General features: G+C 47.7%; 1 protein-coding gene across 1 annotated transcript in view; it reads left to right on the top strand.

Moving 5' to 3' along the window:
* SHANK2 (SH3 and multiple ankyrin repeat domains 2) overlaps positions 1-13,771 on the top strand; it is a 730,263-nt gene that overhangs the window by 680,249 nt on the left and 36,243 nt on the right. The window contains 1 exon segment of the mRNA XM_078148660.1: positions 12,595-12,725. Within this exon segment, the coding sequence (XP_078004786.1) occupies positions 12,595-12,725 (131 nt within the window).

Here is a 13,771-nt window from a genome sequence, read left to right as displayed (position 1 = left end):
AACCCTGTCAGCCCACACATATACAGCCCCTGCCCCTCATGATACAAAAATGGGAAGGGCAGGATTTCTGAAACTGTGGCCCCTTCTTTCTTTCTTTGCATGCTCTGCTATTGACCTTATGCTATTGATATTTCCCTGCTCCCATCTGTTAGAAGCCCCATCTTGTAGAAGAAAAACTCTGAACTTACCTAGCATGGGGAATGGAGGTGGGAAAGAAACAAAAAGTTGGGGGAGGAGCTATCCATCTGGGTCACTCAAGCACCTGAATCTACCCTCCTCACACTTTCTAGGAAATAAGATGTAAGATATCCAAGCCCACTTGCCTTCTCTCTTCTTTCTTTGCTTTTCACTAGGATCACTGGTACCCAAAGGTGGCAACTCAAGGTTGCTATTCTTGGGGCTGGGGAGGGAGAAATTGCCAGTCAGAGTGTCCCTAAAGCAGATCCATCTCCTTGCCCAACCCCATCCCAGGAATGTGCACTCACATTGATATACACTCAGAGTGGCACACAGCCAGTATGCATAGCACAGTCTGGGCTCTCCCCTATTCCATAATGCCCCTTTGTTTCTGGGTTCTCCATTTTTCTTTCCTTTTTAGCTAAGATAGCACAGCAGGAAAGGCAGAAGGGGAGTTGGTGGCCAGAGCCCCAGGGCGATACTTCACCGAGGAATACCTAAGTGGAGAGTTCTGGGCTCCTTTCTTCCCACTGGCCAGCTCTTTGACACCAGGCTGGGGGGTCACTGGGTGTACCTTCACAGCTGTTCCTAAGTCAGGGCAGCACAACAGCTACCCCATCAATATAGCAGCAATATCAAGCTGGGTGATTTATGGGACCCTGGAACACAGACCGCAATTTTAAAAAACAAGTGATTTGCCTGGAAATAAATCATCCTCCCTGAAAGGCCCCCATCGGCAGATTGCAGAGTGTCATTTCTCAGCAGCCTTTTACAGAAAGGTCCTTAGCAGCTGTCCAGTGCAATCCACCCAGGAAAGAATCCCTTCCGCTTCATCCCATGGCCGAAAGGACCAGCCAGATTTGGCCTAGAAGAAATAAGCCGTCATCATGGAGCTTGTGTAGCAAAAGAGGCTCTGTCCAGGAATGTCTTATTTCAGCCACTTTGGGCTGTGGGCTGGGAGCTGGGGCGGCAGCCTCAGAGAGAGCATTCCTCCTGCAGCTGCGGGCTAGGAGAGCTGGACCCTGGAGGGCAGGGGATGCTATGAGTCTTTGTCTCGATGGCTGCCTGTCCCAAGTCGGGGCACAGAGAGCCCGACCCAATCAGAGGCCTATGAAGACCTCAGCTGCGGCACAGCCCATATGTCCTCAAAGAGCACAGTAGAATGGAAGCTCTTTGAGGAAAAGTAGGATTCTGTTTTTGTCTTTGGGTGTCCAGTGCCTTCGCATTGATTTATTTAAATTTTTTGGTCCCATCATTCTTCTCTGTGGGCAACTCCTAAGGAGGAAGTCCAAGTAAACTGCCTGGTAGCTTGTGCCTTGGATGAGAGGAAACATTCCTGCATTTTTTTTATTTTAATTTTAAAATTATCAGTAATTCAGCATGTCAGTGAACAGTTGTATTCTGGGCATCAAGGAAGAGACATGTGTCAAAACATGGTCATCCCTAGAGGGAAGAAGCCAGGGTTGTTTTTGGTTTTTTGTTTTTTTCATTAAATTCAATATAGAAGCAAAAAAAAAATACATGAGTTTGAAATGAAAATGTATGAGAAAAGAAGTTTTTGTATAAAATAGACCAAGAGAGCCATCTCTGCCCCCACCTTGATGGCTCAGGGATGATCTGCCCATGTTCTGGAAAAGAACAGCAGAGAATGTCTTTGCCTCTGGCATGGTCCAGCCCAGGAGAGGTCCTGGACAGCCCATGCAGCCTTCTGTCTCCAAAGGGCCCAGGGTCATTGGGCTCCCAATGATCAGTTTCTCTCGTCCTCAGTGATGGAAGCATGAACCACCTGACCAGCTCAGGCTGGAGGCTTTATGGGAGAGCCCACCAAGCCCAAAGAGCAAACAGCCAGAGGCAGAGCACTGCACTGATCCCTGGTACCCTTGTGAGTCAGCATCAGGGGCCTGAGGCCGTAGTCCCTCTCCTAGGGGCCTGATGGCCATCCAGGAGCTGGCCATTTATCATGTTGCAGTCATGGTGACCCAACCCGACACTCTAATTCCTTTCCTTTCTGGCACCAAAGTCACCAACAACCCTCTTCCAAATTGCATGCCCCCCTTGAGATCAACCAATACACATGTATTAAGTACCTAGTGTGTATCAGGAGTTGTGCTGAGTGCTGGGGATACAAAAAGAAGCAAAAGATAGTCCGTGCATGAAGGAGTTTACAAAATGAACCAGGTATAAGGAGGAGCAAATGGGCAGGAGTCACACCCCTGGCTATGACCCAGATGACCCTGAGGTCATCCTGCCCAGACCTGCCTCCACTTCCCCAGTTTGAAGATCTGATCAGCCCTCCTTTTCCTTGGTATTCTTTCTCCAGGTGCCTTCTTCGGTGCATTTGGGCAGGGTTTTCTTGCTGCTTTTGGAGCTCCAGGGCCTGCGTTCCACTTTCTGCTCTTTTCCCTCCCTGACCTTGAGCCAGGCTCTTCACCTCCAAGGGTCTCAGTTGACTTTCTCTATAAAATGAAGGGAGTTGGACCAGGTTCCTCCCAACTGTAAAGCCTATAGGGTCCTCCAAAGTGATGGGCTTTGTTTCTCCAGATCTTTTTATCCATCAGTCAATGAGTATTTATTGAATATTTGTGATGATATGAAAAAGCCTACCCTTTCCACCAAAAAAAAAATCAGAAAAGGCCTCCTCCTGTATTAATTACAAAATACAGAAATATCCTGTTACCCTGAGCAACAAGCTTTTGCAAGAAGGTCACTAAAGCATTATAAGCAAGCTCTGTTGAAACACCATTCTGCTACCCGCCCACCTGCACACTGGATGGTTGGCAGAGATGTAGGCCAGCACCTGAGTCCCAGTGATGTTCACTCCAGGGCCTGCCAGTCTGCTTAGCACCAGCATATCACTTACCACCTGAATTCCCCCCCCAACTTTGCATGCTGTCTCTCCTAACATTGTGTCTTTGTGGAAGCAAAGGTAGGCTTCCCCTCTGAGGAGATCAAGATCACCAGCCTTCCCGGCACTGGCTCCCCCTCCCCACCATGCAGAGCCCACTTGGGCAGTATTTATCCTCATGGAGAGAGGAGGAGGAAGAGGAGGAGGTAGCAGAAAATGCTGTTTTAGCCACTGCCACCAGCTGGCTCCCTGTTGCCTTTGGCATGTTCCCACATCCAGATCAGAACCACCTGGCTAATTAACCCTCCACAAGCCAAGTCCACCTCAGCATGTGCAAACTTCCTTCAAGCATGGAGGAGACCTGTCAGAGCAGAGCAGAGGAATTGCTTTCCAAGTGGAGGATGGACTAGGTGTCCTGAATGGGCCTTCTCCATTCCAGGTTCCTGAGATTCCAGGTCTCTGATCACATCCCATAAGTCGACTTAGTTGAATTAGTAGGAAGAATTTAAGAAGGTGATTTGAGTGTCCCTGTCCTTTGACTCGGAGACAGAAAGGTATGTGTATATCAAATTGTATACGTCTTAACACTTTTTTGGAGTACAAAGAACTAGAAACAAAGTAGTTTCCCAAGGACTGGGGAATGGCTAAACAGATTGTGGCACATGACCAAACTAGAAGAAACAATGAATAGGAAGGATTCAGAGAAGCATGGAAGACTAATGTGAACTGATGCAAAGGAAAGTCAACAGAGCCACGAAAAAATTTCTACCCCAACTACAACCATGGGAATAGAAAGAACAAATCCAAGTGGAGTGCAAAATCCCTTCTTGCAGAAAAGTGGGGTCTGTGGAGGGAGGATGTGCAGGCTGTCAGGCATGGTTGGAATGTTTGCTAGTGTTGCTGACCTGCCTCTCTTTCTCCTGCTTTTGGCTATCAGGGATAGCTCTCTGGGCAGTTCAGAGGGAAGGGGAGTATTTGGAAGCGAAGGAGCTTTAAAAACAAAAATACTAGCTACAAAATTGATGAAGAAACAGCTACTTCTCTTTCTTAACAATCTGTACTTAGGGCAGGGAAGAAGTCACTTATTGGAAAGTTCAAATTGCAGAGTACAACTGTTCTGAACAAAGACTCAGGCCAACTTGTGACAGCAGCTACCATCTGTGTTTCTGACTTCTGAACTGGAATCACTTGAAGCTTCTTCTAGATTTTATCTCCTTCAGGAAGAATTGTGTGAAGAAGATTTCATTCTGTCCACTTTAACCCTCTGAAGGTGGGAGCCCAGGGGAATCCTTAATCATATAGTGTGAGATTTACCAGTCTCAGACTTGGAGAGCTCGAAGGGACTTTGAAAGTTTTCTCATCCAGCCTTTACCCAAATCATGAATGTCCTTTAAGATTTTCCCAACAAGTGGTCATCTAGCCTGTGCTTGGATACCTCCAGTGATGACAACCTCACTGCTGCCTGAGGACGCCTATGCTGTTATTGGGCAGATGTGTTTGGGCATCCTTAGTCTGAACTAAAATCTGCCTTCCTCTGATGTCTACCCATTAATCTTAGTTCCACCCCCCTGGAGCCACACTGACATCTCATCTCAGATCCATGTGAGCTTATCCTTCAGATACTGGAAGCTGGCAATTGAGTCTTCCCTCCACAGATATAGGCAGAGTGATTAGCAATGGCCAAACAACTTGAAAACAGAAAATTTTCAGGATCATAGAGAATTAATGGCAAAGGCCAATCAGTGACCCAGAAACAATAGTTTCGACAAATCATCCTTAAAGGAGAACATTCCAGAACACAACTAGAAATGGTTTTGTCTACCTGAATGTTAAAGAAGTAGGGGTTCCAGGTATTGCCCACTCTACCAAATCAAACATTCTGGAGTGTCTGGTCTGGTATTTTGGTGGGTAAGAGTCACACAGGACAGGCTGGCACGGAGAATAACAGCGGTTACATTAATAAGAAGAGTATTAGTTAACATCTATATAGAGCTTTAGCATTCACAAAGTATCTTACATATCTGTCCCATATGAGCCCTTAATAAATAATAATAGCTAGCATTTATATAGAGCATGGGGACAGCTGATTAGTGCAGTTGATAGAGTGCTGGGCCTAGAGTCAGGAAAACTCCTCTTCCTAAGTTCATACCTGACCTCAGACACTTTGTAGCTGTGTGACCCTGGGCAAGTCACTTAACTCTGTTTGCCTCAGTTTCCTCACCTGTAAAATGAGCTACAGAAGGAAATGGCAAATTTCTCCAGTACTTTTGCCAAGAAAACCCCAAATGGGTTCATGAAGAGTCAGACATGACTGAAAAATGACAACAAACAGCACACAGAGCATTAAGGTTTGCAAAGCACCTCACAAATATTACTTCATTTGAGCCTGACAACAACCCTGAGAGGTAGGCGTTATTATTGTCCTATTTTATGGATGAGAAAACCAAAGCTGAGCGGTGATTTAATCAGGGTCATGTAGCTGGAAAGTGTCTGAGAGAGGATTCGAACCAGGTCTCTGTGACTCTGTCCACTTCTCTCGCCACCTCCTGAGTCAGAAGCTGCAGTTTGGGATAGAATGCCCACATTGGTGAAATCATAGACCCATTGGAACATTTTCCAAAGACATTCCCTCTGCCAGCAGACCTTATGAACAGGCTATGGTAGGTGTAGTGAAAATAAGAGACCAGTCCATCAAAATGCAGGTGCTGAGGCTCTGTTCTCTTTCTCCAGAACAAAACCAAGATGCTTTCTTTCCCCTGGCCTTGGGAATGTTCTCCCACTCTGTGGGTGATTTTTAGGCGTGCATATATTCAAGATGTTGATGTAAAAGAACTGACTTTGGCCAACCATTGAGCTGGGAGGAAGGAGGCTAGTGGCCCAATCCTGGCTAGCTGGCTGTGTGACTGTGGGGCAGTCATCCTCCCTCATGTTTAAAATGAGAGTCTGATTAGATGAAGTATTTATTAAGCACCTACTATGTGCTGGGTATTGTACTAAGCACTGGGAATACAAATACAAGCAAAAAGAAAGACAAAGCCTGCCCTCAAGGAGCTTCCATTCTAATGGAAGAAGATGACACATGTGGTGAATCTGAGGGGAAGTGGGCACAAGGTCCAGAGAGTCTGGAACTCAGCTGGTCTAGAAGTGATCATGGCTGGCGTGGTTGGCATTTCCTCCAATGGAGGTTCTGTGGAAGGATTCACCAGCATGAGGAAGAAGATGCAGGGTGCAGGCATTTCTGGCCTAGTGAGAGGTGAAGTGGAGGGTCCTGGTCTAAGGCCTGTTTCTGAACTGTAGTGTTAACACTCAACTAGTCCAATGGATCTGTGAAATCATTGATATGGGCATTCTCTCCACTGAGGCAGATTGCAGCCCATGCAGGCTTGACCATGTCATGGGACCCTTGCCCACAGCCTCCCATCCTCCTCCTCAAAGGGGGAGAAGAATGGACATTTACACGGTGCTAAGTTTTGCATAGAAGTCTTTCTACCTCCATGACTTCATTGGGCCTGTGGAGCAAGGAGTTTGCTGCCAGGAGAACAGAGTTCACCACCTCTCCGGGCTGCCTAGTCTTTGCTAGGCCAGCTGTCACTGGTGGGAAAAATTTCCACATTCATGCCTGATTCTCCCTGTCACTTCAGTTCAATTTGAATCAACACACATTTCTTGAATGCCTACTAGGTGCCAGGCCCTGTGCTAAGTGCTGGGGATGGAAACAGAAAATGAAAACAGTCTGCACAAGTCTGCTGTTGTTTGTTCTACCTGCCCCATTGGGCAGCCCACAGCATCTCCTGGACCTTCCTTTCAGGGGCCCATTGGGGTCATCCCCTGGGAATCTCCACAGCAGGTCCTGAATGAGAAGCCAGAACCATCCTCGAGGCAAGCTCATCACCTGGCAACCTGACAACATTCATGCACTAAGTGTGGCCACGATAGCCCCAATGTGGTCACCGTGTTCAGGGGCTCAGACCCTCTGGGTCTTTCTCCTGCACACTTAGCACAACGCCTGGCAAAGTGTAAGTGCATAAGATGTGCTAGCTGACTTCCTGACTGCCTTTATCTCACAGGGTCCTGTTGACTCTTGTCCCCAGTGTAACTTCTTGTTTGCAACCAGTAGGGGCAAAGAAAACACAATGAAAGATTCTTCTCCAACCGTGTTCTCAAGTTTAGTCTGTATATCTTCGAAAATACAATGTGTGAAAGTGGATTTTCATTCTTGCTTTCACACTAGCTGCCCAAGGCACCCAGTGATTTTGGTCCTGATCTAAGCCCTGCCTATGTGAATGTTAGCCCCACCAGCTCCCCAGCCCCCTACAGCATGGAGTGGTCACATGTAGTCATAGATTCCAGTCATTGGGAATGAATGGAGAATCATGTGATCTGGTTAATAAAGAAACCTGTATGCATGGAGGGACTCCTCATTTTCCAGGAATTCAAATCCAGTCAAATCCTCTGCAGCCTTCTCTACCAGTGTCATCTCTGTGGGATCAGAAGGAAGTCCTGGCCCTTGCTTTGGTCATGGTCCCACAGACCCCAGTGAGGGCTGGTTCTCATCATATCTGCAAAGCTCACACTTGTAGTTGTCCAAGTAGCTGATACTGGCTGATCTGTGCCCACCATCCAGACTTCAGTTTTCCTAAGAGCCAGACAAGGGGCTTCCAAGAAGCAGCCCCCGAGTACTGGCCCACAGAGACTGGTTGGGCTTACCTCCATAGCCCTGGACAGGCTGCAGATACTGACCAAGCAGCCTGAATAAGAGGCAGCAGCCACATCTCCAACCTTCCTATGGCTACATCCCACAAAGGGAATGTTTGGTGCCATTGAGGGCTTCCCATGCTTAAGATCCTGCAAGATTCAGGCAGCACAATCAGTATTTAGGGTTAATGAATATGCCCAATGGTGAAATGAGAAGAGAACTGGAGGGTGGGACAGGCTGTGGCCTCCCTGCCTGTCACAGTGATGGCATCCTTTGCCTTTTAGGATCAGGCAGAAAGAAAGAACAGAATGACAATAAGTGTGCACAACAGAGCCTGAGCCTCCCCAAGCAGAAAGACGTCCCCTTCCCAAGTGGGCACACCCTGAAGATAAGCAGCCAGGTGAGCAGATAAGTCAGGCATCCCATGGATGCAGAACCCTGCTCTGTCCTGGACCACCCCCCAACCCCCCAGGGTGATGATTTAGAAGAAGGAAGAGGCCCAGCAGCCTGAAAGGGATCAGTATCATGGAGTTCTCAATGGGCTAGGGCCCTCCAACTCCAGACAGTCCCCAGGCGAGCTCTGCCCTACTTGGTAGCCTGAGTGAGGCCCCCAGGAAAAGAGCCCAAAGTCAGGAGGCAGATGTGAAGGTTTTAGCTATGGTTCTGACTCATTCACTATGGAACTGCATAACATCAGTGGTGGATCAAAGCGAAGACTGGAAATAAATATTCCTTCTCTTGACCTTCCTCCTCTCTGCCTTTTCCTCAGTTTGGGGCCCTGGTAACCACCTCATGCTCCTAAATACTCTCTCCCCTTGCCTTCCTTGACACTGCTCCCTCCTGACTTTCCTCCTCCTATATGGCCTACTGAGTTGTCCTCTGTGTGTTGGGCCCTAAGCATGGGGACCCCTGGGCCTTGTGTCCTATTTCCGTCCTGGGCCTTCTCGTCTGTCAATGTTCTTTCTCTCTTGGTTACCTCATCTGCACCCTCAAATTCAATTAGCATCTTTGCAGTGATAATTCTCAAATCTATATACATCATCCTGATTTCACTCATGGATGCCATTCACGTAACCAACTGTCCACTCAAACGTCCTCTGTACCTTTCAGAGTCATCACATCCAAAATGTAACTCATTGTCTTCCTCCCTAGACCTGCCCCTCCTCCAAGTGTTTCTGTTTCGGGGGAGGGCACCCACCTCCTTCCAGTCATTCAGCTCGGTTAAATTAGCAGTCATCTCTGCCTCTTCCCTGTGCCTCCTCCCTTCTGGACAGTCAGGGGCCAGTCTTTTCAGTCCCTTCCTTCACCTTCCCTCTCCTCTGTCCTCTCTCCACTCACACAGCTGCCATCTTTGTCATTTGTCTCCATGTTTCTAGTCTCTCTTCACTCCAATATTCCATACAGCTGCCAGCACCATCTCCCTAAAGCACACGTGTGACCATTACTCCGAAGAGTACTGCTCTGCTCAGAAACCTTCATCGTGTCCCTATTGCCTCTAGGAAAAGTGAAAACTCTTCACTCTCATATTTCGGGGCCTCTGCAGTCTGGCTCCCACTCACCTTCCCAAATGTTTCATGTTGCTCTTCTGCCCAAACTCTACCGTCACAGCCAAACTAGCTGTTGTTCAAGTTCAGCATTCCATCTGTGACCCTGATGCTTTGCAAGGCCATGCCCTGATTCCCTGCCTAGAACACCTCTCCCTCCTCATCTCCTGCCTCCTAGAATTCCTCCTTTCTCTGGTCTCAGGAGCCGTGACCTCCATGGAATCTTCCCAAATTTCCTCAATCCTCTTTCTCCCTCCTCAACTTCTGATATATTTGCTTATTCTGGACTCGTTTCCCTTCAGTAGAATGTAAGCTTCTCAAAGGCAGGGTCTGTTTTTTTCTCTGTATCCCCAACACCTGGCCCATTGCCTTGGATATAACCAGTGTTTAATGGATGCATGTTGAATTGAGATAGCCCTGGACCTGGGATCTGGAGACCTGATGTGCCATCACAACTCTGCCAATAACTTGCGAGTGACCTTGAGTAAGTCCCTTCCTTATTTGTGCCCCCATTTCCTTCTCTATAAAATGGGAGAGTTGGACCTCTCAGATGCCTTCCACGTCTAATTCTGTGACTCAGTTACCCTCTAAATCAAACAGAGTCTGACAGAATGGGTTAAGTGTTGAACTAGGAATAAGGAAGGGCTAAGTTCGAATGCTGTCTCAGACACTTGCTAGCTGTGTGACCCTCTTGACCTCTATTAGGTCTCGGTTTCCTCATCTGCAAAATGGGGACAATAATAGCACCTACTTCCCACTGTCTTTGTAAAGATCAAAAAAGATAGCATCTGAAAAGTGCTTTGTAAACCTTACAGGTTTATATAAATGTCAGCTTGTATCATTTCTGTTATTAGTGAATGATTCCCCATTCATTGCAGCCCCAAGAGAATGCACCAAGAGCCTGACCCTAGTCACATCCAAGTTTGAATCCCAAGGTCCTCCCCACTTTAAGACATGGGTCTGCAGGTTTGCCCAGTGATTCCCCAGGTTGGGTCTTGGAAGTCCCTGGCATTGCTTTGGTGCCATTCTGGGTGGCTTTGCCATTTTGGATGCCAATTTGTTGGGATATCTGTGTGAGCTGTGCCTTCTATCCCTGATATCCAGGGTCCTGTCTCAATGTTTGTGTCTCTGTGCCAGAGAACATGATATATGTGGTGTATGCGTATATGTGTGTGTTAGGGCAATCAAATGTGTCCGTGAAATGGTCATTTCCTGTGACTTTATGATCTCGGCTTCCTCTTCAGTGATTCTATCTTGCTCCCCATCTTTTATGGTTTTCTCCACCATTGGTGTGGCTATCTGACCAGCCAAGGTCCTACATGATAAGCTGCTGTTGCTTGGATGGGCCACATAGAGCCTAGAGGTTCAGCCTGGGTTTGGGACAGGTGTGACTGGAAGCCCTTTAGGGGCAAGGACCTAACTTCCTAGCACCCAGGTCAAGCACATGCCCGCACAGAGGATAAAGGAGTCCTGTGGGAGGCATGGCTCTCCAACAATTTGCAAGTTGCTCCAAGTCAATTTCTGGGGACCTTGAGTTCTGAGACAAAAACACTTGTATGTGTCTGCCCCAGATTCTGGTTCACATTAGCTTCAGCCCCAGTCAGACAGCCCCAATTCCTAAATGCATCATTAAGAAAATGAGAATTCAGCTGATCCAGATGTGCCTGGCAATGAGTCAATAAATAATTATCCAACTCTCACTATAAACCAGGCACTGGACTGAGCCTCTGGCGCCCAGGATGGAGTTTTCCTTCCAGACAGGAAGGCAGCCTTGGTTTCAAGCCTTCCCACTTCCTTTGAAGTAGGTTTGGTGGCTTGTTTGTCTTGGGGGGGAGTGTGGGTGTGTGGGTGTGTGCGCGTGTGTGTGTGTGTGTGTGTGTGTGTGCAGTGTGTGTGTGCAGTGTGTGTGTGTGCGCGTGTGCAGTGTGTGTGTGCGTGTGTGTGTGTGCATGTGCAGTGTGTGTGCAGTGTGTGTGCGTGTGTGTGTGCATGTGTGCGCGCGCACGTTGGAAAGAAATGTGGCTCATTGTTCCTCAGGCATAGACACAAATGCTTAACCAGTGGCCAAGCTGATTACCCACTGGTTTCCATGCCTGAAGAGTAATGATGCACATTTCTTTCCAAAACACACATACATGCATACAGGTGCACATGCGTACACACCAAGACAAATCACCAAACCTCCTGGTTCTTTTGCAAAGAGAAATGGGAAGGAGGACTGTGTTGGAGGCAGTCAGGGGGAGTTGGCTTGAGGTGGTAGCCAATGTGCTGAACTTGGAACTGGAGGGCTTGGGTTTGAATCCTGACTCTTCTCTCTGCCATGTGTATGATCTTGCACAAGTCACTCAAACTCCACTGGGCGTCATCCCCGTCTGAAAAGAAGGCTGATCAAGATGACTTCTAGAGCCTTTTCTAGAACTAAATCTATGACTTTCTGATTTATTTCAAAGACCTAGAACTGTTCGTGTTAATTAGGTGTTAATTAGGTGTTGATGTAATTACTGTGGTCCTCAATGATCGATCAAGCGTCTTCTCTGAACATCTCGTTGCTATGAATTTCAAAACCAAAATGAAAAACAAAGCTGAGTTTTACCCGACAGCTTCCAGACCCAGGAATGGAGAGAGAGCTGTCCTCAAAGCCAGAAAGATCTGCGTTCAAGCCCTTGCCTCTGGCCCATGAGGGCTGGGGGACTTTGGGCGAGGCTCCTCCCTCTAGGTGCCCCAGGCAGCTCTCTGGGAGTGTCAGCGGATAAGCAGGTGCCAGTCAACATTGGCAAAAGCAGATTGGCTTACAGTGATAAACTCACCAGTCTAGGCAAGCAAAGATCCAGAAAGACAGAGGTGCATTCTCTAATGACCCTCCTGAGTTAAGACCTTTTTGTGAGACGGCCAGAGAGTGTTAGCAGAAAGACATTGTCCGACCCCTCCTTGTCACCATCACCTGGCTGAAAGGGCCCGGGATGCTGAAAGCCTCTCTCCCATTCTCTGTCAGACTCAGGGACCCCATGCTAAAGGTTTTCTTTCCATTTCTGTATAGATTTTCATCCTTCACATTTTGAAGGTTTGAAGAAGAGGATGGTTTTTCGAGTGACCCTAAGTAAACTTGGGCTGCATGCAGGCTTAGCGCTCCTAGCATGCATGTGTGGCAGCAGCGGTAGACTGCCGTTGGCTTGCACCCCTCCCCTGGGGCTGACCTCTTGCCTTGTTAAAATGCAAAAGAGACACTTTGGCATTTGGATGACTCAGTCTCCCCCTCAACCTTAGGAGACTTGGGGGTTGGGGTGGGACTTGAGTGACTTTATTCATTTATAATGACATTCCATCTGTTGCAGATAAAGTTGATGAAGTTGTACCAGCTACCAAGCCATCGAGGACAGCAGAAAACATGGCTATGGAGTCAAGAGTGGCAACCATCAAGCAGCGACCGACCAGCAGGTGCTTCCCATCTGTGACAGACATGAATGTGAGTGGGACAGCTCCCTGGGTGGGGGCCAGCCAAAGGGGGGAGTCCTGCTGACAGCGTGGCAGCCCATTAGAGATACAATGGGAACCCACTGGGGTCAGAGGCCACGCAGCAACTTTTGCCTTTGGAGTCTGGGTTCATACACCCCTCTGCTCTCCAGGAAGGAAACCAGCAGACCTAATGAGTCAGAACCGGGTCAGATTTCAATCCAGTCACTTATTAGCTGCATGACTTTGGGCAAGGCACTCACATTCGCTGAGCCTCAGTTTTCTCAACCTGAGGAAAATAAAACCCAGAATCCCCCCCATCAGCTGCAAAACAGATGCCAACCTGCATTGGTAAAAGCAAAGCTCCCTACCCTGAGGAAATCACAAATCTGGTGAAACAAAAATCTGCTGGAAACATGGAGTGGTGTTCTCTAATGGACCTCCTGAGTGAGGTGAGTGAGGCAGGTGAGAAAGCAGGTTGTGACAATCAGAGAGAACAATTCAAAGCTATGAAAGTCTCCTGCCTAGTGCTGTCCCAGGTGCTAGAAATACAATGGGGGGAGGCGGGAACACCAATCCATCCCCTCAAAGGGCTTACTTCTTACTGGAGATGTACACAGATAATCACAGACAGTGTAGAGGAGAACGAATGGAAACTCTAAGGGAGCATCTGGGAAGGCTGGACAGAAGTGACATCTGAGCTGAGGCATGGATGAAGATAAAGTTTCTGAGAAGCAAGCATGAGGAGGCAGCATAACTTGGAGGTATAGGGAATGGCATGGAGGTGAGAAAAAGAGTGTTGAGAAATAACCCAAAGTCCAACTTGACTGGAAAGTAGAGTTTGTCCAGGGGAATCATAAAAAATCAGTCTATAAACATAGCTGGGAGCCAGACTAAACCTAGACTGAACACTTTGTATTTTATACTCTAGGTAGCAGGGAACCATTGATGGTTGTTGAACTGAGGAGAGACCTCAGGAATATTTTTTACAGTTGTATGAAGTAAAGATGAATTAGAGAAGGAGAGATAGGAGACAGGGAAGACAATCAGCAAGTTATT

The sequence above is a fragment of the Phascolarctos cinereus genome, unplaced genomic scaffold, assembly GCF_003287225.1.
Source record: "Phascolarctos cinereus isolate Bilbo 61053 unplaced genomic scaffold, phaCin_HiC Scaffold_9;HRSCAF=440, whole genome shotgun sequence".
NCBI lineage: Eukaryota > Metazoa > Chordata > Mammalia > Diprotodontia > Phascolarctidae > Phascolarctos > Phascolarctos cinereus.
The sequence above is the reverse complement of the archived record's forward strand: the minus strand, read 5'-3'. Positions and strand labels throughout refer to the sequence as shown.